We start from the raw sequence: 27774 nt of genomic DNA, 5'->3' as shown, positions 1-27774 counted from the left end.
TTGGACTTAACGGTATGTCCGTACTCTGTACATTTGGTCACTAAATCATTCTCTAGTATTACGTAATAGAAAGGGAAATTCAGAGCAACCTGTCGGACGCTTTGCCATGGAACTTGGTCCACAGCTATTGAGGGGACTTAAGGTAGTGAGGTACCACTGCAGTGTGCACAGTAGAAACAATAAAGCTGCCCAGATGGTGCAAATGTCCGATGTCATTAGTTTCTGCATGTTGGTAATGGAGGTAGTCATATATATGCAAATACACATATATGTAAATTTATATATGGGAGGGAAGAAGGGCTCTGAGAGAAGGAAAGAAAGCAAACGTACAGGATTTCATCCAAACCTGCCCCTCTACAGTGGCACATAATTGGGGTGTCTGCAGGAGACCTCAGCTAACTGACCAATCCCCCAGCTCACACAATCATTTCTTTTCCATTTGCTCGCCCCTAAGTAAATAAATAAAACAAAATAAAAATGACATCCACAAGCCCTCTATGTGTGTGAGATCCTGGTGTCATCATATAGAACACAGACAAAAATAATAGATGTTTGTAATGTAAAAGCTGTATTGGTGCCCCAGGTTCAGATGCTTGCCACTGGGGGAAGGGGTTTCAGTTTAATCTCACATAACGCCTCACTTTCAGGCCCATCCTGGACTGGCAAGTCAGGCCTGGATTTTGTCTTCACATTGTGCCTATGCCTCTCAAGGTCTAGGGACTTGCTCCTCCTCTTCCCAGTCCCTCCTCTTCCCAGCAAGGCCCAACACTGCCCAGTGAGCAATGTTCCTTTCCACATCTTGGCACTGGGGGCTGGTTTATTGGAGGATAAAAGTGGAATTCTCTGCTGTCTGCAGGGCTTTCCCCAGGGAACAGGGCATGAAACCCAAACTTATATAAAATCATATCCTGTTTGCAAACACCATGCTCCCTCCGCTTCTCACTGATCGGGTCCCATAAACCCCAGCACAGCTTGAGAGTCCGTTCCTCATCTAAACAAATGCCATGAGCCCCTTTATACTTTTACAACCATGTCAAAAAATAATATTGCCTGCCAATAGTGATGTGATTGGAGTTGCCTCCTCTGAGCCATAAAAGAGGGGCAGAGTCTGTTATCAATTTCTCTAAATGTACCGGGGGAATTATGGGTTGATTCAGTTCCAAGTTATAAACGACATCTCCAAAGCCACAGAAGCGTTTGAAGCCGGGAGCTGATGACGACATTATCATAAAAGCCTGCTCGTCCTTGCGTTTGTGGTTTTTTTTTGTTTTTTTTTTTTTTTTTTTCCTATCAAGCGAAGAGGGGTAAAATAAGGCTGAGAAATGACTTCAAGATTTCTTCGCACAGCCGTAGGTCAGATGGCCAGGAAAATGATCACTATTTTTAGTGGTGTATCCTGAGGAGAGAGAACGAGCATGGTCTTGCTCAGGCTATTGTTCCCAGGCTCTCCTGATAATCTCTTTCACTCCATGATGGCCGAGGCTCAGATTTGGCAATGCGCTCTTTCAAATGGTGGGTTTTCTTGCAGTGGCATGACTTCATAATTAGAAATGAGTCATGGCCTGGTAACGAAGAAAATGAGACTCGAGCACAAAGAAAATTGGAAAGCCGACATTGTCGCTCAAAACCTGGTTCTGGCGAGCATATCCTAAAGGATTCTGAATGCTGCTTGCCTGTGAGCTGCCTGGCTGAGAATCCAATTACTGCAAGCAATTCTAGGGGAAAAGTCTAATAAGAAGCAGAGGTTTTCTGATTTCATAATGTCCCAGGTCATCTCCTCAAAAACCAATTAATCCATCATCATTCAGTAGCTTCACATTAAACCCAGAGAGAATCAAACTCTAGATTCAAAGCAATGACAGTTCACATCTAGGCTAGGAAATCACGGAGTATTTCTGAACTGAAAACAATGGGTCTATCTTAGATAATTTGAACCAGAGGAGTGTTTTTAAGACAAAAGCAATTACCAAATGATTCCAAACCTCCATGGTGCATCCTTAACTCTAAACTGGGCTACTCCAGGTTCATGTTGGCTGTCTCTTGTATATGCTTTATCTGTGGTTGTTCTGGAAGTGACAGTATAGGCTGGTTCAAATCCAAAGGACCCAGAGCTCTTTCTAGGGCTGAATCAAAACTCAAGACCCAAGGAAGCAAGACGGCTCAGTTATAGTCAAGAATATGATTTGGTTCTTTAAAATAACAGTAATAATTAATAAAAATAATTATAGACCCAAGTTGGCTCAGTGGGTAAAAGCACTTCTGACCTAAATTTAATCCCCAGAATTCATGGTGAAAGGAGAGAGCTAAATCCCCAGAGTTGCTACTGACTTCCACAATCTTGTCTTGGGTTCTCCCCTATCTATCTATCTATCTATCTATCTATCTATCTATCTATCTATCTATCTATCTATCTATCTAAACAACAGACGAAATTGAAATGTAACTGCACAGACACACGAAACTATTGAACCACAGCATCATCAAGTTAAAAGTGTGTATACATGTATGTACACACACACACACACACACAGGATTCACCAAGTCCTATCCAGATGACAGAATAAAATTTGCTAGCCGGGCGGTGGTGGCGCACGCCTTTAATCCCAGCACTCGGGAGGCAGAGGCAGGCGGATCTCTGTGAGTTCGAGACCAGCCTGGTCTACAAGAGCTAGTTCCAGGACAGGCTCCAAAACCACAGAGAAACCCTGTCTCGAAAAAAAAAAAAATTTGCTAATCACAGTGTCCCTCTAAAGTCCTTCCCAACCACATCCAGGACTAGTGAGGTCACCTGACCTACGTCTCTTCCTGTCTCTGCCCACACTGTCATTGTCCCCCAGCAATGCCGCCATCCTGATCAGGGTTGTGTCTGAGATAAGGATAAGACTGTGTTCTTTGGCCCTGCTGTGCTTCACACCGGGCATACAGAGTCAGCGTCACGCCGGGCACACAGAGTCAGCAGAAGCAGTCAATACTCTTTCTTCAGGTACTTTACAGAGGGTACCAAAGTCATTCTCACTGAAGATTAAGTTAACTTGGCGTGAGTTTAGTGAGGGTTTGTAGGGGCACTCTGAACAGTGGACCGCAGGAACCCAGGTTATCTTTTGGAGGGGAGTCTCATGGAGGCATTGGTAGCTTGGCTGTGTGTCAGGAAATAATGTATGTATACAGGAGTAGATTTCCACAGTCCCTTTAATTAGCTGTGATATCCTTCCCACCACAGTTCCCAGAAAATAGCCTCGTGTCGTTCTTTGTCCCACTTGTAAGTAAGCACTCTTTCTGCCAGAACGGTGATATTAGAACATGCTTGCGATGGCAATGAAAGCCATTTCAAAAGTCATTTACCCTCTGCCTTTTTAGAAGCGTCTAGCAAGCTCCCAGCACCGCAGGAGTTTGCTACAACTAGCCAGCTCTAGAGTGGGATGGTGACTGTTCTGCGTCAAGGTTCAAACAACCACAGTCAGTGGTGAGAAGCTACAGAGGAGGCCATACCAGGCACCATGAGGCTGGAGGGATGAGGACAGAGCCAGCAGCCGTTTGAAGATGGTGAAGCCCGTGAAAGAACTGGAAAGGCTGCTTCACAGCGTCTACTTGTGAGTGTTTCCGCCAGTCCTTCTAGCCCTTCACCACTGGCTGTGTGATTTGAAACAGTTGTGATAAACTGTCCAGTTCAAGTAGATACTGATTAGTGTTGGTGTTTTATTTCCAGAGAGCCAAGATCAGGGAACAGGAAGAGATTCCTAGGTTAGGCATCATTAAAATGATGAGATGAACAGAAGTCTATGGAAATTTTCTGTATAAGCCTTAACAAAGAATTGTCAAAAACATGATTTTTGTTCTCTCTGTTTAAACTCTACAAATTGTGTTGAGACCATTTGGAGTTCTGGCCTTCAGCTGCTCTTCCCTGCTAGAGATCTTTACCTTCCTTCTGATTTACTGAAAGCTGTGTCAAAGTTGTTTACCAGCTCTGCTTCACGAGCACGTGTTGCCTTGGCCTTGAGGATCAGAGGATAAGGTTTTCACCTGTTGGCCCACTTGACTGTTGGGTATATAAGCCTCCATAGTGCTATTGAATAAAGGGCTTCTTACCAGTGACTAGAGGTCCGTGTCTCTGTCTCTCTGTCTCTCTGTCTGTCTGTCTTTGTGTGTGTTCAACCTCCAGCCCCTTGCCCAAAGCTGGGAAGCTCACGAACTGTATGGTAGCTCACAGAGCACAGACGGGCGTTGTGTGCTGCAAAATTGTAACTTGATTTAAATGCCTGAGTCCCTGGGAAGCTGACCTAAAGGTAAGCTGTACCCACATGACTGTTCACTTTCTGTTAGAGAATGAAGGTTTGTTACTGGTAAGGATTAACTTTAAATAGATTTCAGGCTATAGGGTTTGTTCTCATCATCCACAAAAATGGAGACATTTCTCTTCATATGTTGCTGAATCTGAACAAATCTTTCCTTGAAATGTGGTATAAATATCCTGGGTCAAAAGTCTTTGCTAATTATTGAAGAAGAAAAAAAAAATCAACCTCAAGGGGCTCACAATGTGTCCCACAGTGTAAAGCACTTTGCATAGTCCATGGCATTTTAATGCATGCACACAGCTGGTGGAATCTACAGAAAAGGGAGTTGTGAGCACAGTTACTTAGAAATCATTCCTGGGAATGTTCTTCTGCCACAGGAAAGTCTAACAAAGCCGGTCTCGAGGAGTGTGTGCCTTATCAAACAGCGTGAACGGATAGGCCCTTGCATTCAGTGTAAGTCTAAGCCATCATTTCGAAATCCATAAATCTGTTTGGAACAGGAAGCTCCAGATTTTGCAACAAGCTGAGCAGGTCACATTCAGCCCTTTCTGCAAGGCAACCCTCGGAAATCAAGGAAGAGTTTCTGTAAGCCTGAGCAACTTAAAAGCAGTAAACAAATTTCTACTTACCCCAAGTCCACCACAAGGCAACGAGGAAAAGAACTTTCGGGAGTCGTCACCTGCACAGTGAGAAACAGGAAACATAAATGCTACGAGTGGACAGTTCTCACTCCTCGCGTGTTTATAAACATTGTACGCCATATGTGTTCCTTATTTCACTTATTAGAAAATAAACGGAAATTTGGACCAATCGGAGTTAATCTTCAGGACACACTGCTGCTTTATACAGGTACACAGCTACAAACTCAAAGCCAATGAAAACAGGAAAATAAATCATACACACACACACACACACACGCACACACACACGGGGGGGAGAGAGGGAGGGAGGGAGGATTGGTTAACTCACATGAACAAGCACATGCAAATGAAATTTGGTTTAAAAACTGGTCTGTTTGCGGTACAAAACTTCTTCAGCTCATGACTCCTGTGGAGCCTTTGAGCCCCATGTGAAGATACTGGCAGAGCATCAGCTAAAGCTTTTCCCTACTTCTTGGCCTGCAGCAGTGTCCTCTTGTCTCCCCTACTCCCTCATCCAAACTTCCAAGATGTCCCTGACCTCCATTCCCTGAAGCTCCTCTCTTGCCTGAACCCTCCTTGGGTGAGGCAGTGTCTGTTCAGGGTTGAAGCCTAAGGAGAGACAGGTTGGACACACAGTCTGCCCACCCCACCTCCCCTTGAGGGCGTTTGGAAATACACTCTGCCTTCCTCAGAAAGATAGTAACTTAGGTTTTGTTTGTATGTTTTTGAGATAGAATCTCTTTCTGTCTTGCTGGTTGGTACAACTCTCTCAATGGCCCAGGCTGCCTCTGAACTCACAACAATCCTCTTGCCCCAGTCTCTAAAGCACTAAACCACCACAACAAGCTCAAAAGAATTTTAAAATATGGCAATAACTGTTTATTGCCATTTAAAAAACTGCGACTCATGGAAGGCGACTCTGTGGTCTACTGAGCTTGTTTTCCAGTAGGGTGGCTCAAGCCATTTAAAAAATATATTTTCTCAAGTGTCATTGTCTTTTTATTAGTTATTTAATTATTTTATTTGTGTGTGTTTGGCCAGGATATGTGTATGGGCACCACGTGTGTGCTTGGGACTCCCTAAAACTGGAGCTACAGGTAGTCATGAGACATCCTGGGGTTGCTGGGAATTCAAACTGGGTTCTCTACAAGAGTAGTCAGTGCTCTAAGCACCGAGCTACCCCTCCAGAACCAGGAACTTAGTCCTAGAAATGTGTATATATATTTACATATTCTGAGTATCTCAGTCTACCTAAGGAATAAGTAAGATCAAGTATAGCACAGGCTTCTCCATTGTTCACAAATTTTTGAAAACGTAATATAATAGGATGGTATCATTTGGGGGAGGGCCTATTGATATAAATATAAAGAAAACCAAATTTAATATATGTCCTGAAATATTAATTATGATTGTCTCCTGAAATGAAGGTAGGGCACTTAGCATCATTGGTGGAGCCCAGTACAATTTTCTACTTCACCTATGCTCCGCTGCCAATCAATGAAATGCCAATTAAAATTGAAAAGAGGTTGTGGTGAAATACACACGAGCTGAGTGTAAGTCTACAGAGATGGACTGTCACCGAAGAGAGCTTATTTTGAAAGCAATACATTTTATGTGTTGGGTTTTTTAGTACACTAACTATAAGAAAATTATAAAGAACACTCAGTGTGTAAATGAATACGTCTAATGAGGTAGAGACATTATTTCTTAAAAAACAAACAAGAGGCATAGCTCAGTGAGCTCAATGATACAGTACTTGCGTAGAAGGCACAAGGCCTTGGAATACTGGCACCAGTAAACAACACTTAAAAAGCAAACAAAACAGAGCCAGGTGGTGGCGGCGCATGTCTTTAATCCCAGCACTCGGGATGCAGAGGCAGGAGGATCTCTGTGAGTTTGAGGCCAGCCTGGTCTACAGGAGCTAGTTCTAGGACAGGCCCCAAATCTAAAGAGAAACTCTGGCCCAAAAAACAAACAAACAAAAACAAAACAGAAAATTTAGGGACAAGAGAGATGGTTTAGTTGGGCTGCAAAACAGGGTAACCTGTGTTCAGGACTCAAGAGAAAACAAGAGTCTTGTAACCTGTTCTCTGATCACAGGGCCCTTGCAAAAGTCACTGATACATGCAAACAAGTGAGCACACACAAATAAATCAACAAATACTAGTGGATAGCACTGCACAAAAATACAAACAAGTGAGCACACACACATAAATCAACAAACACTTCTGCATAACTCCGCAGAAGGGTAAACTTGTTTAATATTGTTACTATTAACAAGGGTACTCATATCTCAAATGTGAATTAAACACATTTTTAATATCTTAAAATATTATTATTTATGAGCAAGCAACAGAGGTAAAGAAACTGTTTAATGCAATCACGTATTTCAAAGAAGTGATCAAAGAATTCATTAAACTCTAAGGGAATAAAGGAAATAAATTTATTTAATGATGTTTAAACTTTTGTTATATGATAATAAAAATGAATTAAGTAATTGATAATTTTAATTCAGCTGTGTGAAAAACATTTACTTCATTTTTTGAAACTGCTGTTGGCAGCCTGTATTAACTGATCAGTGGCCTGAAATCGGATGAACCAGAGGGAATTGAAAATGGCAATAGAATGACAGAGGCATTAATGCTACAGAAAATCTCCTGCTAGAAACCAGGGAGGACAATATTTTCAAAATATCATCATACAGGGCCAAGAGTATCTACAGAGATAAATGGGGAGTCACAATAAAACACAATTACTTTGTAATATATAGATGTTTTTCAAGATACAAAGACTGGTTGGTCTAGTCGTACTAAATTTTACTTAAATCTTCCTTCTAATTCAAATCGTAGTTATCTGAAGTCTAGTATAAATCTGGAGTTAGAAGTGACAGTTCCCATCTTGTTGGGAGGAATAGGGGAAGTCTCGCAGTTGCATGGGGCTGAACAGGATGGATATTAGACAAAGCCTCCGGAGTTTCTACACATAGAACAGCATCATTCCCGTCTATTGGAAACTAAGGACTCACAAAGCATGGTAATCCAAATTCCACAAAGAATGTAGTGCAAGCTTTTAAGAAACCTGGCCATCTACTGAGAGCAGGAGCAGATGGGAACCAACTGCACTGTTCCTTCTGCACACAGGCTCGGGGAGTTCTAGGTGTTGCCAAAGTGGACTAGAGCGGCTGCCTGAAAGGCTTCAGAGAATGTAGCCCCTCTGCACTGCCTGCACTGCGGTAGCCCATACTGAAAGTGTTGCCTTGATTAATGTAGTTATCTGTAATTCAGAAATACAGTGTATTCCTTAAGTATAATGTTGTCCAAGTTCAAAATTCACTTCATTAACAAATGTCTTTGTTCTTAAAACATGGAATGGTGGTTGCTAGGATGAAATGGTGGTTGTTAGGGAAGACTGCACACATCAGTCCCTGCTCACTAATGCTTACACACACCTGAGTGAAGCATTGTATGTTCAGAGTGTGATTTCACCCAAAAAACACGGACCTGGGTATGGTGGCCGGCTCTTGAGATGCTGAGGAGGGAGAACCAAGAGCTCAAAGCCAACCTGGGCCACGCTCATCGATCCAATAAAAAGAACCAGAAAAATGATCTAAACTATAGATGTTTAAATTGATTTATCTGTATTCATGTGTGTCATACACGAATTTAATTATATGAAATAAATTGCTTACCAGAACCAATTTTGAGCAACATTCTTCCTAAAAACTGAGGAATGTCTTTGTTCTCATTCTATTTAGTTCTCCCGAGATGCCAGGCCTGTCCTGGTCCACACATGGGCAGGGCACACTAGTGAAGAGTGCCCTCATTAGAGGGGCTTGCCACTCATGTAAGAAGGCCCGGGATGTGTGAGAGCCGATAACCTCACTTCACTGCTTTCCATGATGCTTCCCTATGAGCACCATATACTTGCTCTGAACTACGTAATGCCGGTTAACATAAATTACTTTGAAATAGTTTTGAATTATGTAAGAGAGTTTGATAAAGTAAGGCTGATTCAATAGATTTCTTCAAAGGAAAGAGGCAAGTTTTCAAGTGTTTCTTTTAAGTTAAAACTGTAAAATACAATTATTTAACATATGTTTCCAAGTTAGGTATTGTTATTCAATTATAAGGGGCTATAAATAAAACACAATTTTTTACTACTGTTTTGCACTAATATTTTCCAAAAATACTGCTGCAAGTATCCATACTAAGTGTCGTTGCTTAAATTTTATTTTAAAATCTGATACGGTTTTCAGGGAAAAAAAATCATCTGTTCATGAAAACAAATTACAACATTAATATTCTACTTGCAGCATTTACTGGAATATTTAGTTTTCAGAAGTACAGCAAGTATTTAACGGACTGCATTAAGACCTTCAGCTTTCATTTAAATAAGGCACTCTGCTATCTCCCTGTGTGGCGCTCAGAAATAAGAACTGAAAGAGAGAAAACAAGAAGGGTAAAAGAAATCTTTATAAAGAGTATGAAAAGGTCTTATGAGCTTTCCATTTAAAAAGATGAGCAAACACCTTTGGCAAACTCCAATATTTCTACATGTGAAAGTATTACCATAGAACTGCTACTCAAATAAAAGTCAATTTAAAAATAAGCCCCCACACTCGGCCGCGTCATGTTCTCATGCAGGATTCTCTTGATCTGCACTGGCTTTTCTATCTTACGCAACTCATTCCAGGCAGCAACTGCTGGAAAAATTGATTTTTATTTTGTCACACTGCTTGCCGAGTATTTTGAGCTGACACCAGCGCTGACTAATGGCCGTGGTGGAATGTGCTGTTCTCAGTAAAGGGGAGGCCCGTACAGACCTAAGAGTGTCCGGGAGTCCAGCTTCTGCCCGTCCAGGGGGCTGGTGCCGTACAGCAACGAGTGATGTTCAGAGTGAACAAGCTGTATTTCCTCCAGGCTGGCTTTTCGACCTTGAATTCGCTGAAAGAAAACAACAGCAATTTACAGTCTTCTACTGGCGACACTCGGGAGAGAACGAGACCTCCAGTCACAGTTAAGATGATTGATAACGGACTCAGATTCATCATGCAAGCATGAGACACGGTCTGCTTGCTAAAGTAGCATAGCACAAACTGGAAAGTGAGCAGATGCATAAAAATAAACTTATAACAAAGAAATTAGCAATTGACGCTACTGTATAAAGTGTCTGCTCAAGAGCAAATAGGGGTCACAGTTTATATAATGAGCAAACGTATTGCCCTCTCATCTTTCACTGACCTGAAGAAGATGCTGAAGGAAGGAACATCACTAAATCTGACTGCATTGGGTTTTCACTATCACAAACATGGCGATTATTTCGTGTGTGCGCCCCTCATGATAACTGTACACTAGATCAACATTTCTCAAAGTGTATCCAAAGGATACATACAGTTCAGAGTCTGGCTATCAAAGGTCTCTACTGAGTCAGTGTAGACATTTGCAGTCAATATTTAGAAACTTACAAGACAATCTGACTTATGTGTTTGAAAACGAACAAATCTTTTCAATTCCTCGGTCTCAATTTCGCTCTTAAAAGGACTCATTTAATATATTTTATAAAAGCCTTAGTTGGTGATGGATTCTCAATTAAACAAATACAAATGCTACTGATAATTTGAGACAATCTAGACTCAGGCTCTGGAGAGAATTTCACTCATTCTAACCAAGAATTGACCTTCGTAATTGTTAAAACAATGCATTAAATTAAATCTCAATTAGCCGACGTGTGGTCTTCCTGGCTACATTTCTCTGTTAGTACATTTATGAACCTGATAACGGTTGTTCTGATGTATGATGTTAATTCACCTCCCCTTTTGAAAGCTGCTGTGCTCCCTAAAGCTACAGACGATGTTAATGCTACACTCAGACCACAAGCAAGCAGCAAGTGAACACTGAGGCCTAGAGCTTTGGTGAGATTTAAAAAAAAAAAAAAAAAAACAACAAAAAAACCATTCTTCCATGTCGCAGAGGAAGAAAGGAGCACTAGGTAAATCGGAAAAGCATCTCCCTAGGGACCAGGTCAAGCCCATCTTCAGTCTCCTGGGTGTAAGGGGGATGAGGTTGAAGGCTGGCGGTTCAATGCTGATATATGGTTCAATGAGAGGGCAGGCTGGAGAAAGGGCTGCATAGTGACCCTCACATTTCACTGTGCAGGAGGCAGTGCTGTGCTTGTCATTAAAATAGATGATCAGGTCACAGTTAGGGAGGAATGGCAGGGGCCACAAAGTAAGAGAGTGACAGGAAGCAGGAAAGGCCACCATCATGTCCCAAATAAACAAGCAAATACTTAGGAATTTTCCTTGCTATACTATTGAAGTTTCCTGTTTTCGATACCATCATTCAGCATTATATAAATATAGTTTACAGTTCTAGAAAACTATACTTTAGAAGGATATAATTTAGAGAAATTATTCCTCAGTAAGATGAGAAATCTAATATGAAAGATTAAGAAAAACTTGGCAATGACAAGCCTTTGCTCTGATTAAGTCACAAGCATCCGCTAGAAGTGGGTGAACGGCTGCTAAACCTGAGGTTTGGAAATGTTTATGAAAGCCCAGGACAACTAAATAATTAGAGCAACTAACAAAAGGTAAAACAAGTAAGAGAAAGTTGAAAGTCAAGAACTCAAGACAAAGTTTAACAAGGAGATTTCAAAGGTGGAAACCATTGAAACCCTGGTAACTCTATGGTTTGAGTCATCTAAAACTAGAATGAGAAGAGATCAGAAAATCGATAGAGCCAATCAATCCTAGTTGCATGACAATGGCCGCTTAGAAAGGAAACAACAGCCTGTCCGGAGACACATATGATGTATGCGGATACAGTGAGGCAGCAACACATTAAACATTGTCAAGTATCTCTGTTGTTTTTAAAGGATTGGAGATTGCACCCAAGAGCTGTATACTAGGCACTCACTCTACCACTAAGCTGCAACCACAGCACTCTAGATTTTGAGAAAAAATCTTACTAAATTGCCTAGGAGGGCCATGACTTGCAAAACTCTTGCCTCAGCCTGGGATTACAGGCTGTGCCACCAAGCCACACTAACAAAATTAACTCTACAGTTGACATTTAGATCCATGTTAGACTATTTTATCCTAAACACTTATCATGTTCCTCCCCCTCTTTTCTTGCTAAGATTTTTTTGGTCTACATTGAATTTTTGCCTCTGGTATAATCAATAGTGTTTTTATAGCTGGTCACGTATATGTTCATACTATACACCCCATGCTTGCTGCAAATGTTTTTCTTATTCTTCAGTGATTGAAAAAGCATTCTAGTTGAATGCCCGGCCATGTAGCAAACAATCCTTAACAGGATTCAGGATTCCTAGTAGTAGTAACAGTAGTCTCTCAGTGATGGCAATTGTAAAAGGATACCTACTGAATCACACTAGGGTAAGACTCCAAACAGGCGATAAGGATCCAGCCCCGCTCTTACTTTGAGTTTCCACTTCTATTTCATAAGCCATTCTTGCTTCATTATTTAAATTAACCACTGTAGATAAGTTTTCATCTTGATGACTCATTTGACACAAATGTTGGATTTATCTATATCTATCTATCTACCCATCTACCATCTATCTATACTGTTTGAAAAATAATCGTATTCAATATAAGGAAGCAATCATTCTTTTCCTGTGTTTGCTTTATTATTTGAGTCACCATTCTCCTGCCTCAGCTTTGTGAGTACTGGGAGAACAGGGATGCTCCATCACACCAGACAGGAAGAACTGATCTCCTGACAACCACCTTTGTTTCTCCCAGCTGCAGGAGAGGAAGAAGCAGCAGAAGCCAGCCTCTGACAGGCTTCTCACTCTCTGGAGGAACTAGGAGAAAGCATAGCTTGAGAGTTTTGTCTCTCTGTGGGAACCTAGTGGACAGCTGAGCTGAGAGTTCCCGGTTTACCATGCTCTCTCTCCGCACCACTGGAGTGGCTCTGCTTGCCCACTCTTCCCAGATGCCTTACACTAGTCACCGTCAACTTTCCTCAGACTGATAGCCAATACTTCTCCTTTTCATCTGCTCTTTCACTTGTTTAGCCTTAACTGTAGATATTTTTATCGCATCCTTTCTCTTTCTGTTTCCCACGTGCCCTTTATTCTTCATTTTCCCTCCAAGATGCTCCCAAGAGCCAAAGGTCAAAAGCATAATGAATCACAAAATGGGACAAAGTGCTCTGTTCATTATGATTTAGGGAGATGCTGGTTCTATTCTCAGAGATAACTGGTCTGAATGATGGCTATGTAAACTCCTTTATGATAGTATTATTAAGAATTCTGAGCACATTGGGACATTTAATGCATTTAAAAGATATGGTTTATCTGGGGAGCTTCTTCATGGTACCCAAACATAGGCCTAGATTTTTGCCTATACAGACCAAGCAATAAGTATTTACAGTGCTTCTTATGTCTCTCTAAGCCTGTGTGTATTGCTCCACTACCATTCTTTGTGTCTTGCCTTCAGTCAGTGCCCACTGAAAATCAGGAAGGAACCAGTGCTTAATGAATACCTACTTTGCAATTATGAGTGTATTCTGATTCAACACAGATCCAAGATAGTTTCCATTCAGATTGGAAGTTTGACTAAAGTCATGTAAAATGACGGTATCATTGATTCTCACGCTGCTCCGTGGTCCTTTCCTAAAGAAATAGTCTTTCTGAAATAAAGCCCCTTAATGCAACGTGATTACAGAAAGAATGCTCTGAACATGATCTCCAAAGTCATACTGTGACAGGATAAAACATGGCCTGCCCACACCCACCCACACACGGAGCGCACACACGGTATAGATTCATATGCTTTTCTGCCAAGGAGTAGAGAAAAAAGGAAACGGTTCTATTCCTTCCTCTCCTGTGTTCAAAGGCTGGATTGAGGCCAGTGTCCTAATCAGTTCTCATTGGCCCTGGAGGAATCAGAACCTTTTGTAAAATATAATAAAGGGCATAAAATCATGATAAAATGCATGAAAAAGCAGTGCCTTTGGTTAGGGAACTAGAAATAATTTGGCAGAACAGATGGATTGCATTGGTTTGGTATTATTGAGGACATGAAAGGGCTTATTCTGCGGCAGTTCCAAACGAAGAGAAAATGTCCAACTTAAATTTGACAAGTCAAAGTACCTGCCCTCACTGGGGGGAGGGAGACTCTGTTTTCTTTAATCATTTTCAAAGTATGGACATATTAGGCAAAATTATCTACCGAAGTGTCTCAATTTCTAAGAAGATTTCCTCCATTATTTGTAAGTAGAAGGGTGTGTTTATATGGCTTTTTCCCTGAGAACTCCACAGAGCTGCAGAGAGTCAGAGTTTGTGTGGGGGATGAGCTGTAAGTAGCTTTAGTTGCCTTCAACAGCAAATGCAATATCAAAATGCTTCAGCATGGCTTACTGATTATTCTTGATATAAGTCTTTCTCTGGATACAAAAGAAGTATGCTCTCATTATTTATGCACAAGTATATCTCTTTCAGCATTTTCAGGCTGCAGTCACTTGCCTGGCTATTCCATTAAAAGACTCTTTGTAAGCCCTCCAGCTACTCCTGCAGCCCCCAGTCACCCGGTTCCCTCAGAATTTTGCTTAAAATGGGGAATGAGGTGAGGAAGAAAGCAATTCAGCATGTGTCCTTGCTGGGTTTTGGTCTTTTTTATTGGTCGTACGGAAACACACTGGCTTGTAATTGGAAGTCCCGAATTCCAGCCCTAACTCTCCTATGTAATGGGTGACAATAGCAACCCATGAGGCGTTTCCATAGGCCTTGGTTTCTTCATGTCAAAAATAAAAGTTGGATAAGCTATTCTAAAGTTTATATTCATAATAGTGATAAGATCCTGTGTGAAAACAATAAAAACTACGCATTTAAAACTTCAGTGTGATTTTAGAATTTGCCTTCGGGAGGAAAATGCAATTTCAATATATGTTACTGTGTTTGAGGCAAGAGAAGGGGCTGGCCCACATTGTAGAAGGAGAAAGTCTACTCTAATGTCATCTCTGACTTCCTCTCCCACCCTTCACAATAAATAAATACATTTTAAAAGAGTGTTTTTTTAAGAATACATATTTTTATATTATGAGGGCTTCAAATAACTTTTCCCTAAGTCTTTTTTTTTTTTTTTTTTTTTTCGGTTTTTCGAGACAGGGTTGCCCTAGCTGTCCTGGAACTAGCTCTTGTAGACAAGACTGACCTCAAACTCATAGAGATCTGCCTGCCTCTGCCTCCAGAGTGTTGTAATTAAAGGTGTGTGCCACTACCACCTGGCTCAATCTTTTTATTTTTTTTTTAATTTGGAGGATTATGTCACTTCTGTTTTTTATTTATGCTGCTTTGGGTGCTACAGACTGGACTCAACACATGGGCAAGTTCTTTCTGAACAATGGCCCCTTTGTGTCTCCAGGAAATAGTTGTAACTATAAGTGTCCATGATGTATGTCCCTCTTTCTGTCCACCTTGTTAGCCTTGTGCTAGAAGCTGAGTCTGTGCTGCAGTCATTCTTGGTTGCCTGTGGGTCCAGGGCGTTTGATGAGGTCCATTGAGGTACCAGACAGAACTCTCCAGTGGATTCTCAAGGACAGCCTACATCAAGAACAGCAAGCCAGAGAAAGCAGCGTGTTCTTCCCACCAACGCGTTGCTGGGTACTGGAGTAACTAATGCTTGGGATGGCAGGACATGAAAGGAGGTTGGGAAGCTCTTTCCTGTCTTCTTCAACTTGCCTTAATACCACTTAATTCAGTAATTATAATCCAATTACAATATTTTTAAATGTTCAAAACCCCTTCAGAGAACTGGAAAACCCCATTTTACTATAAAAGTCTTCAGAAATAATGAACATATACAGTATCTGTTTTTAATTTTTATTTACAGCAAGTTCAAATGGTTATGCTCACCTGGAAATAAGAGGGACCCCAAAATATGATCCCTTACTTTAACTGTTCAATATTCATAATTTTAAGAAGAATCTCATAATTACTTTTTAATTATAAATAACATAGAAGTTTGAGTTAGAAAGCTTTTTCAAAGCAGTAAGCATGCATATAACAAAGTTTCTCTCTGAATATTTTATGTTGTTTATACACTGAAGCTTTTGGAAAACTAAGAGCTGTATAACTGATCATTTTTATAAATTCAGATGCAATGCTGCTATTTGAGAAGCTCTGACTCGATTTCCATGCCCATGCAGAGGGATAATTAAAACATTTTTTAATTTTTCCTGTTTCCTTTTGGGTTTTTTTTTTTTCCTCCAGGCTAATACTTAGTGTTTTGCAGACGTTTTAAAATTTGAAATCATAAAAGTTCATGTGCAAGTGAACAAGCTGCAAGTGATTGTTGTGACATCTGTCTTGGCCCAGTGTCCAAGGATATACCAATGCTTCTGGAAACAGCGCATCGTGTGCCCCTTGCTCACACCTCACACCTAGCTCACTTGCAGTCTTTCCAAGCCACCATATTCGTAAGAGACAATTCCAGCCTCCTGGCGTGTGCTTGTTACTGCTTTGTGGTTGCGTTCCAAGGCACAAACATGTCTAAAAAAATTTTTGTGGAAACTAAACAAAACAGTAAGCTGTCGTGTGCTGCCATCTAGGTAGAGTGCTCTATAAGACAAATGCTTAATTGGATTTCCATTAACCAGCAGGATTCGCGCTTTGCAGTCTTGAAGTCAAAAGACCTGTGTGCTTCCAAAGTTTCTCCACAGAGAAATTTATTTCCTAGTGTGGGTTTGAAAAGAGAATTTTAAGTTCAGTTTTGTGTGCAGGAAAGTGTGTCAGAGGTCCTGTCCCCAGGCTGCTTGGCCATCATATGCTTTTCCTACTAAACTCAGTCTCCGTTTGAGATGTTCCAGAAGGGGCAACGGTAGCTTGGTTATGTCCCAGGGTTGTTTGGCAATTACTTTGTGTTGGCACCAGAATAAAAGAGTTAAACATTTCAGCACAGTGTGTTGCTTGAGTTTTTTTTTTATTATTATTATTTCTTATGAATTTAGCGAAACAAAGTTATTCAATATTAGTCACAAGGAGGCAATGCAAATCCCACATAATATGCAATCCAACAAAAGCATTATAAAATGTTATTATTCTCAAAACAAATGTGAGAGCAGGCAAGTGTCTGTGGGTGGCTTGGTGGGGCTGGGAGTTATGGAAGCTTCTGGAAAAACAACTGCAAGAGCATTTCTAACAGATGATGGGTTAATCTGCAACTTTTTACCCCACTGAAGTGTGCATTCTCTTCAGGAGCACACTCTTTGGAAAGCAGGCTACCTAATCGAAGAGCCTCTTTCTGAAGAGGACTCTAAATGACCCCTCTGGATCCATTTTTCATGATGACCCAAAATGTTGCTGGTTTTGTTTTTGCTCCCAAGAGAATCACTGACTTAAGTATGAATGATTCAATAGGGGAAAAAATTAAATAGTATTGGCATGGAGGACTCCTAACAGCCTCAGCTTTTTAAAAAACAGTGCCACTCCATGCCAAAAGAGGTTAACCCATGTAACCACCGTGTTCTAATATAATAAGGACCTGTGTTTTCCCTGGCGCTAATCGGGACTTGTCGGCAGAGCTAAATCACACTACAGCTCAAAAGCAACAACGTGTCCACCACAACATCCCTGAGTTAAGTCTACTAGTAAGGCAGGAACGTACATCTCAGACAAACTCCACAGCAATTCGGATTTCAGACAATACCAGCGAAGGAAGCAATCTGAGCAAATATCCCATCTAGCACTTTCATGGAGACACGGAGGACCCAGTGATCAGTGAGGTTAAATGACAAGGCACACAGAGGGTTAAAGGCAGACTCAAGACTAAATGTAATGGTGACCTATCACTTTTGAGGAATCCATTTTGGTTAATTTAGAAAACAAACACTGGCTTGCAGATCACACTTTTGTTTGGAAAGAAGTAATCCTTTCAATGTCTTTAATGATGCCTTTTGTAGGATATTATTATTACTTCTTAGGTATAAAATCACCTAGTCTCTGTCATCGGCAGAATGGAAAGTCCTTGTCTTCTGTCCTGGGTTAGTTGTAACTTCAGCACAAAATGAAACCAGGAGGAGAACAGGAAGTAGGGCAGGTTATTCAACTATTCAACGTAAGGTCTGGGGTATTTTCTCCTCATTCTAATGCACAGCATTACCTGCTCTTTTATTGGCACCAAGCAAGCCCTCTGGTGCTGTCAAGACAGTGGAGAGAGGGGCCACAGTCTTTCTTGATCATTTTCTTTTCCTAAGTTTAATCAACAAGAATCTTAGTAACTACAGAAATGTAAGCCAATGAAGATGCTGTAATTATATATGTGTTTGTGTGAACATTTGATCAGCGTCTGGCTTTTCTCCGTAGCCTCCTCTGAACAGAGCTATCTAAAAACTCAGATGCTGATGAATACCAATGAACAGGTGTATCGCTGTCACCAAGGCATGGTGGTCATTCACTGGGTCACTTGGGCACACGCTAACCATACAATTTTTCTGTCCTTAATCCAGGCCTGCAGAGTAAACACAGGGGTTGGAGATCAACAGTCTGTGTTTGAACATGCCTAGGGTATTCTGACATAAACTAACATTTAAGATTTCTCTTTCTAAAAACCCATGTTGATTTCCAACCTTAGATGTTTACAATGACCTGGAGAGAAAATGGTATCTCCCAAGTGCCATTGTTAAGATTTAGACAGTGGAAAGGGATGTGTTGCCATCACTTGGGGGCATCTTACTCCTATTTGGTGCACTTTTCTGTGTACGTGAATATATCCTGTTTCTTGTGAGCAAGTAATTTGAGAGGACGTTGCCATGAGAAAACATTGTCATGAAAGGGTATTTTTCAGATTGCTAAGGAAATAATATGCTAAGCATTAGGAGACTGATAACAGTTCCCAAGAGCCAGGCAGCCTGGGAGGGGCTGACCATCGGCTTGTGCCCAGTGGCCAACTCCTAGAAGCGTAGCTTTCAGGGTTTGCTTTGGTTTGAGCTGTCCCCAAGGACTCCACGGAGAAGCAGAGCACAACTAGGAAGCAGCTAACCTTGAGGTGTGTGCTGACCAAGACAGACTCCTCTCCAGCAGACTTGAGGTGTGTACCAACCAAGACAGACTCCTCTCTAGCAGCTAACCAGGCTGGGTGGGGTATCTGCAGCTGCCCTGGAGCTCCTGTTGCGAGCAGGATCTCCCTCAAAGGGAGCTTAATAGCTTTCTTATAGTCTAGCTCTTTGGGGACTACCTATCTGCCTTGAGAGCTGTAGGACAGACTAAGATTGGATGACTTTTACAAAAAGGGCAGATGAGCTTTCTCTGCATAGGCGGGCTATGGGGAGGAACACACCTGCGCTACTGTTAACTTGAGGGTTACCTGCCACAATGATGCTTATTTAACAAGGCTGGAAAAAAATTTACCTCTTCTTTTCAGCTTTTTGCTTGTGGCATTTCCTTCTGTGGTTTGTATCAAATCAGGCAGGGTTGTATAACTCTAATTTGTGTGGTTTGAAACAATACAGTTGTATATTTGAGGGACTGAAAGGAAGACTGGCCAGAAAAGAATGATTATAATACTTGAAAATTTTAAGGTCAGTGGGAACCGTACTGCATTCCACTCATTCCTGCATTCTGAGTCTTCTTATGTGCAGTCTTCGGGCAATAAATACTAGGAACACCACGACCAGACAATGCACTCAAGTCTAAGGTAGACCCTTGGCATTCCCTGGAGAGAAGCCAGCTGCTACAGGGCACACCAAAGACCTGAATGCAGAAAACATGTAAACAACAATGCCTAGGCTGACGGAGGACCAAGCAGGAAAATATCTTCAGCAGGTTCAAGGGTGAGTCACTGAGGCTCACATGGACAAGTGTGCTTGTCTGTCAGATCAGACTACAGACATCCCACATCTCCTCTTTCTCCTACTTCATGTACCCCATATGGGATATTTGCAGGACCAGTTTGTCCCCCCAAATCACATTATCCAAAACCATAAAATCCTTAAAGATAACTCTAAAATTAACCAAAGAATATGAAAGCCTTTTACCAAATAATATGGATGCCAATAGCAAAAGATCGATAATGGTCCTTTACTCAGGACCAGAGGAATAAACCCAGCTGATTGTCCTTCATCTCGCCTCTTGTAGGAGAAGGATCCATTTAATCAATAGTAGAAACTATTCTTTTGTTTGTTTGTTTGTTTGTTTTAGAGACAGGGTTTCTCGTGCAGTCCCAACTGTCTTGGAATTCACTCTATAGACGAGGCTGGCCTCGAACTCACAGAGATCTGCCTGACTCTTCCTCCTGAATGCTGGGATTAAAGGCATGTGCCACCACCGCCCGGCTGTAGAAACTTCTAATATGAAAAATGTTTGATAAATCCATCATAATCCGACAAGTAAGCTTGTGATGCCAACGCCGTCCACCCTGCTCTGGGGTGCTCAGTCACAACCGCAATTGCTAATGAACTTCCAGGTGTTACTAATGCTTTTATGTGAAAGATTAATACTTATACATCACAGCAGATATTCTTCACCTATTTAAGCCTTCAAATGAATGAGCAATGATTAACTTTGCATTTTCTAAGGGAAGGAAAGAACCAGACAATTTTAAGTCATAGTATCAAACATACTCTTCCTGCTTCAGAATTTTTCTCTATGCATCTACATTTCTACATGTAAGTATCTATCTATCTGCCTTATTATTGTTGCTATTTTTTTAATGCATGTCTTTCCTCTGCCTTTCTCTATGCTGGGGATGAAAGGTTCTCTAATTCTGAACTATGCCCCAGTCCTCTTTTCATTTTTAAATTACGAGCCAGGTTTTCATCTAAGTTGCCCAGGCTGACTTTGAATTCACCCAATAATCTAAGCAATGCTTAAATTTGTGATCTCCTGCCTCAGGCCCTGGCGTAGGAAAGGCCAAGCTACAGATTTAAACTAACTTGGATTTGAGTGGCAATTTTGTTGACTGCATTTTGGGTGGTTAAAAATAATGTACTATTGTGAGTTTTTGAAGATGTCTTTGGGAATGATAACAATATATAAATTATAAATGACTAACATAATCAACACTGGAAAAATTATCTTAGAACTTACATGTTATGCAAATAGCCAGATATAACTTAAACTCCTAAAATTGTCTTTATCCTGGCTGGAGAGATAAGTCAGTGGTGAAGACTAAGTTCTGTTGTTACACAGGCTAGATTCCCAATAGGTGACTCAAGGCAACCTATAACTGCAGTTCCGGAAGATCCAATGCTTTCCGGCCTTTGCTGTCCTCTGCAAGCCCGAGGTGTGTATGGACTCAGGCAGGCACAGACACCCACAGAAATAAAATAAACAATAATAATACTAACAAAGCTTAAAATAATTGTTATTTTGATGAAGTATAGTGATTTTAATATGTTCTTAATAGAACAGTGTTCTCAGGCCATAGTTATAATCAAAGGCTATTGATCTCCCCAGACTCTAACCCCAGAAAATAAACACTACGTTGAATTCCCTTCATTTATCCACAGAGAAGTACAGCTACCCTGATCCACACAGTGGGATGCTCATCTGTGAAGACAGAGATGCTATTTGTCCTGTGAGACTTGTCCTGCCAGGGTTTGGCACTCTAGAACACAATGTAGACATGGCAAACAAAACAAAACTTCTTAATCAAGAAATGCTAAAATAAAGCAAAAAAGTATATGGAGAATACTTTTTCCTTTGAAAAATATTTCAAACTCAAATATAAAATGCTACTGGATTTTAGACAAAACGGAAATTTAGAATAAATAAGTCAAACAGCTGTTAGTTATTTATTCCAGATTTTGTAAATTTTAAGTGACTCTTTCTGAATTATTTTCATTTTTCTTTTTAACCTCTTAAAGCCTAAAGAAGCAAGCTTTTTAAATGGGCCTGGGATTTACCAGCAATCTAAAAATATGAGCCTAAAGGAATATTGGTTAAAATTAAAAATATTCGGACTTATCACAAAATTATAAAGGTATCAATGAGTCACTTCAGTAAAAAGGAGAGACTTGCTCCAGTAAGAACTGTTGGGCAGAACTGGCAGGGGCCTGCATTGCGAGCACAGTGTAGAACAACAGATAGCAATGGCTAGTATTAAATGCTTGACAAGGAGTTTCTCACGTTATCTTGATTATCAGTGTCCATCTGCAATAATTATGCTATGCTCCACTTCCCACAGTAACGTTGGGGTGAAACACACCGCGATGATGGACAGCCGCTCTGTCCACTAAACATGGAGAACCTACTGTCCTTCCAGCCCACAGACAGCTGGGCACTTGGGTCTCGGACACATCGTCAATCAGTGTTTGCCCCGCATGGTTAACATTTTTCTACTAGCACTCGAATGAATACTAGCCTCTTCACATGATTTATTTAAGTAAGGAAAGGAGTGTGGCCAATTCAGGATTACCTCACATTTATTTAGCAGCCCGGTTTCTTGCAGCCGTGACCAGATGCTCTGTATCCGCCCAGCGTGCTCGGGGTGGGTGGTGGAATTGCCACAGATGCACTGGTGTTTCAGCATCAGAGGGTCGTAGGCAATCCCTGTGAGACAGAGAAACCACAGCAAAGGGTGAGTGAGGCAGGCATTGCTGCGCATTATAAGATAAAACTATTAATCCGAAGCCCTTCTCAAGGCTGAGTCAGCTCTTTAGCCTCCTGTGTGTGAAAACATGTGCAAAAGCACACACCGTGGATGAACCAGTGCTCAAATCTTAGTTCAATACATACGTAAAGTGATATAAATATGTATATATATGTATGTATATGCACTCATATAGTAACATTCGTATAATGCAGTCTTAATATATTTCTGTCAAGGACTCTGTGCTTCAGACTCACGGGAATGACAAGGCTTCCCCCAAACCAGGCTCAGAAGGACAGCAGAACCTTCTGGTCTTAATATGTACATTATGAAAGATTTGCCTGTAGCTAAAACCAGTTTGCACAGACACTATCAACCACAGCCTCCTCTTCAGCAACCTAAAACTTGGGGAATTTTTCATGGCCCGACAAGAGGCTTTTCTATAATGTCCCCCGTAATATTTTAGCCAGAAATGCCAGTGGGGAGCAGCTGAATTCCCGAGTGAAAGCATGCCATTGACAAGAGCACAGTCATGTCAAGGGTTGGCCTTCAGCTAAAACCAGTGTGTGGGGACAGTGTTGGGGCAGCTTTCTCACCCTGGATGTGACTCTGTCTGCAGAAACCATCAACACCACCCCTCCAGGATGACTGCAACCCGAGATTGCTCTGCTAAGAGTCCTGCCTAGACTGGCTAACTACCTCCTCATTCAGCTTATACAGCAAACCCACTTACTTCCTGTTCAGCTGTATACAGCAAACCACTTCCCGCTCAGCGGTATACAATGAACCCACCTCCTCGTTCATTGCTCTGTCACAAATACGCTGAGTCTCTGGGCTGCTGGTGCATCTCCATCAGAGCACACACCCCACGCAATCCCAGTCTGTCTATAAGGGGGTCTGTGTGTTTGTCCTTTCTTCATGCCCTCATAGACCCTGTCAGGTCCAGTCCAAAGATGTGCAGGTCAAATCAAGTCCAAAGTCACGCAATGCCAATTGTAAACATTATGATATTGGGAAACTCTTGTCGGTTTCTTTTAAAAATGAGTATCAAATATAATGCCCTCACTATAGATTTCATAGATAACAAAATTGAGCATCAGAATTTAGTATATGTGATGTTTTAGTTATATCCAATGATGAAAAATATGTTAATAGAAAGTTATTAGTGAAACATAATATGGGATTTTGATTGGGCAAGCGATAATGTTGTTTACAAAACTGTCTCTTATAAGAAATGGTTTAACTGATCAATTATCTTCCCATCAATGGCAGCTGAAGTGCATTCAGATTGCTGGGTGGATCAAGTACCTATGACGAGAACATTAATAAACGCTGTTCAGTATCTTACAAGTGCCAGCCTTTGACTCGGTATCATAAAATTGACTTAAACAAATTTCATTTTCCCTTTGACCTACATTACTATATTAGAGAGATGTTACTGAAGATGGTCAAGCAATTTCCCTTGAGTGTCCTAAAATCATGCAGAAGAATGACATTTGCATTTTCAAACCATGTGGTAAAAATTATGTCTGTCAGAAAATACTGTTTTACTGTTCCAGATAATATCCATTCTTAAGACTCACTGGCTTCAAAACCCGCTGCGTGTCCCTGATGTCCTGGAACATTTCTCAGCCTGGACCTCTCTTACACTTGGCATCTGGATGCCCACATCTCCCCTTGATGGCCTCAATGCTTTCCTCGATGCTAACGCCTCTGATTTTCAGTTCTTGGTCTGAAACCGCACTCTGTGCTCTTCATTTTCACAAGGGACTTCAAAATCCTTTATTGCTCACAGCAGAAACTTGTTGTCCTCTTGATATTTCCTCGACTCCAAAGGCGCGTCTGTTTTCCCTCTCAAACAGATCTAGAATCACTCACTTCTTATCTCCTCTGCTCGAACCATACATAATCCAAAGCACCATCCCTTCTAATCTGGACTCCTGAGATAACTGGAAACTGACTACTTGACTTCCCTTACTTCATCCCGCTCCACGGTAGCTACTTTGCTCAGAGACTTCCCTTCACTGAAGAGAGTGACATTCCATAAATACAGCAGAGATAAGTCCCTTCCCTGCGCTTACTCTCTGTCCACAGGCCTCTCATTTCTACAACAAAGGCTTTTCTTACATTCCTCTGAAAAGGTCATAACCCGCCAGCTTGAGATCTTTCTAGTGCTGTTACATCTACGCAAGTCCTTCCTCCCTCGCCCCTCAGCTGGCTCCTTCTGCTTCATTCTTCAAGGCTCAGTGTTTAAGTCACCTGCCCAACAAAATACCATCCGAGATCTGTGCATCAGATCTCTCCTACACGTCTGTCTGCTTTCTCTATGCCCTGGGGACTCCTTCAGAGCACAGATGAAAATGACGTCACAGAATATTTTTGTCAATTTTATGTTTTCTTTATTAGACAGTAAGATTTACAGAAACACAGACTGTAACTGTGTTACTTAAAAACGTTTGACTTCCCAGTTCTGCAGTCATGTTTGGAATGAGGCAGCTCTTCCAGAATGTGATGGGTAAGGGAAGCGAAAGCGCAGGTGAAGGGGTCAGCTTTTCCATGACACAGCCCTCCTTGATGAATTCAGCCAGTAGATCTGCTCGGACTCTTGATGTGTGCACAGCCTTCTTTGCTGATACAGCGCCCTTTGCTTCAAACTCCTAATTTTTCAGTCCAAAAACATTTCTTTGTCCTCATTTTATATTTGTATAAAAAATTTTGCACATTTTCACTGTTTTAATTTTGCACAAAATCCAACATGAATGAATATTCTTTTTTATTCTTTTTTTAATTTGGTTTTTTGAGACAAGGTTTCTCTGTAGCTTTGTGCCTATCCGAGAACTAGCTTTTGTAGACCAGGCTGGCCTCGAACTCACAGAGATCCACCTGCCTCTGCCTCCTGAGTGCTGGGATTAAAGACATGTGTCATCACTGCCCGGAGAATGAATATTCTTAAATGAAGTAAAAGGAAGATATTAAAAAGGGCAGGAGAGAGTTGGGCAGCAAGGAAGGCTAACATGCAAAACATAAGGTGCACACTTATGTCTTGAATGTCGTCCTTATCAAAGTGGTTTATAAACTGCATCACATACTCGGAGCTGTTTAATACATTTTCAAATTCAGTTACACACTATAATAAATTATAAGATAATAAGGAAATAAGAAGCATAATATCTATCTGGCTAAAATAGGTCCATTAAAGAACACAAAGTATAGTCGTTCATGTTACTTAATTGCTTCGGTTTTTCTTTACAAACCCAAGCCCATATAGATAATAAATTTCCCCCTTTTAATATTTTTACAACACACACTGTTAAGGAAGCTAAAATGATGAAACAAGCTGTGGCCGCTGTAAGCCTTGCCCTGTACCTGGAGACTGTAACACAAGTCCAGGAGCTCTTGGAAAGGCATTTGAATTTAAGAGGAGATAAATGAGCCCTGGAAGCCCAGCGCCCCACTGCCTCATCTTAATGCCGCCTCAATGAGGTGCTAACAGATAGACAGAGAGGTGACATCAGCCCAGCCTTCTCAGTCCCTTCCTCTTCTTTTCTCTTCCCCAGGAACACTGACTCAGAGGGTGGGGAAGCAGCCTGCTGTCCTCCCTGAGAGCCACTGTGGAACTGACCTTTGCTTCACATGCTCTGTCCCTGCTGGCTACCAGCTGGAACACAAGCTCATGAAAAATGATTATGTAAAAGTCTTAAAAACCATTGCCTGTACTTGAAACCTCAGAAGAAAGCTTTCTACAACCCAGACACACACACACACACACACCACACACACATACATATTCTGTACACACTACACTCATACACATATTGCACACACTACACACTCAACACAGATAAACATACCACACACATTTGTGTACACATACAACACACATACCACACATATTACACATACAACACACACAGACAAACACCTGCACACACACTACACACACCACACATACACATATATCACACACATACCACACACACTACACACAGACAGACACACACTACACACAGACAGACACACACACATACTACATGCACACACTACAACATACTTATATACACACATACACACATACATGAACACTACATACACAGACACACAATATTCACAGACATACACAGACATAAACACACACATACACACAGGTATACACACACACACAACTCATGAAAAATTTGGATGGTTTTGATAAATTTGCACTGTGTTTTCTGTTGGTTTCAGCTTACTAAATGTGATGATGTATTTGAAGTAGCAAGTGTATTGACTTCCATGTTCCTGACTATTGCATTGCTAAGTGACTTATTAACCAGGTAATCTGTTCATGTCTACAGAGCGGTCTCAATCTAGTCAGACTTGGTTTAGTTTAGCTGAGTCCTAAGGATCAATTAAGAAATTAGAGTCTAGACAAAAAAAAACTTTAGATAAAGAATTATCAATTTGATTCCTAATTCCTGACATTCAGTTTTTTTGTAATAGGAGCGACCGGGGCTAAGTTCCTGGCTCCCGGCCGCAATAATTACACGGAAACTGTATTCTTTTAAACACTGCCTAGCCCATTAGTTTCAGCCTCTTATTGGCTAGCTCTTACATATTGATCTAACCCATTTCTAATATTCTGTGTAACACCATGAGCTGGCTTACCAGAAAAGATCTTAACCTGCGTCTGTCTGGAGTGGGAAAATCATGGCGACTCCCTGACTCGTTTTTTTTTTTTTCCCAGCATTCTGTCTGTTTACTCCACCCACCTAAGGGCTGGCCTATAAATGGGCCAAGACAGTTTCTTTATTAAATAAAAGTAACTCCTCCATCACAGTTTCTTATTTCACTTCTGGTATCTTCCTGGAGAATCACACCTTCTCAGGACATCTGTCGCTAGCATTAGTAAATAACGTTTATTCAATGTACTGCAGGGCCAAGAGCTAGCGTAGTTCAGGGCACCACACCACATCTCTGCTCAGAAACACGTGTTTAGATGTAACTTTCCAGTGTGTATCACATCCATCTTTTCATATTTAACTCATGATCTAGCCATGAAAATGAGACAGACATGAAATAGCCATTTGAGATGCATTTTCAAACTGTGAGTAATAGTGATGGCAAAGGCTGTGCAGTCAGAGACCTCTTTAAAAGAGCAGCCGAAACATTTTCAAAAGACAAAATGAGACGACGGTAGGATTACTAAACTGGGTAGAAAGGACCTGGGGAGCCGTTTCGTAGATCCAGTCCAGGAGGAATTGAAGACCGTATGGAAAATGATGTCTTTCACCTGAAGTGTCCAATGTTT

The 27774-nt window shown here is 41.2% G+C and overlaps 1 protein-coding gene across 1 annotated transcript in view; it reads right to left on the bottom strand.

The window, feature by feature from the left end:
- Hdac9 (histone deacetylase 9) overlaps positions 1-27774 on the bottom strand; it is a 474463-nt gene that overhangs the window by 196313 nt on the left and 250376 nt on the right. The window contains exons 14-16 of the mRNA XM_057782117.1: positions 22317-22450; positions 9756-9876; positions 4922-4971 (exon numbers count right to left, since the gene is read on the bottom strand). Coding sequence (XP_057638100.1) covers positions 4922-4971; positions 9756-9876; positions 22317-22450 — 305 coding nt within the window. The remainder of the gene's footprint in view (positions 1-4921; positions 4972-9755; positions 9877-22316; positions 22451-27774) is intronic.

Source organism: Chionomys nivalis, chromosome 10 (genome assembly GCF_950005125.1).
Source record: "Chionomys nivalis chromosome 10, mChiNiv1.1, whole genome shotgun sequence".
Lineage (NCBI taxonomy): Eukaryota > Metazoa > Chordata > Mammalia > Rodentia > Cricetidae > Chionomys > Chionomys nivalis.
This window is presented reverse-complemented; position numbering and strand designations above follow the sequence as displayed.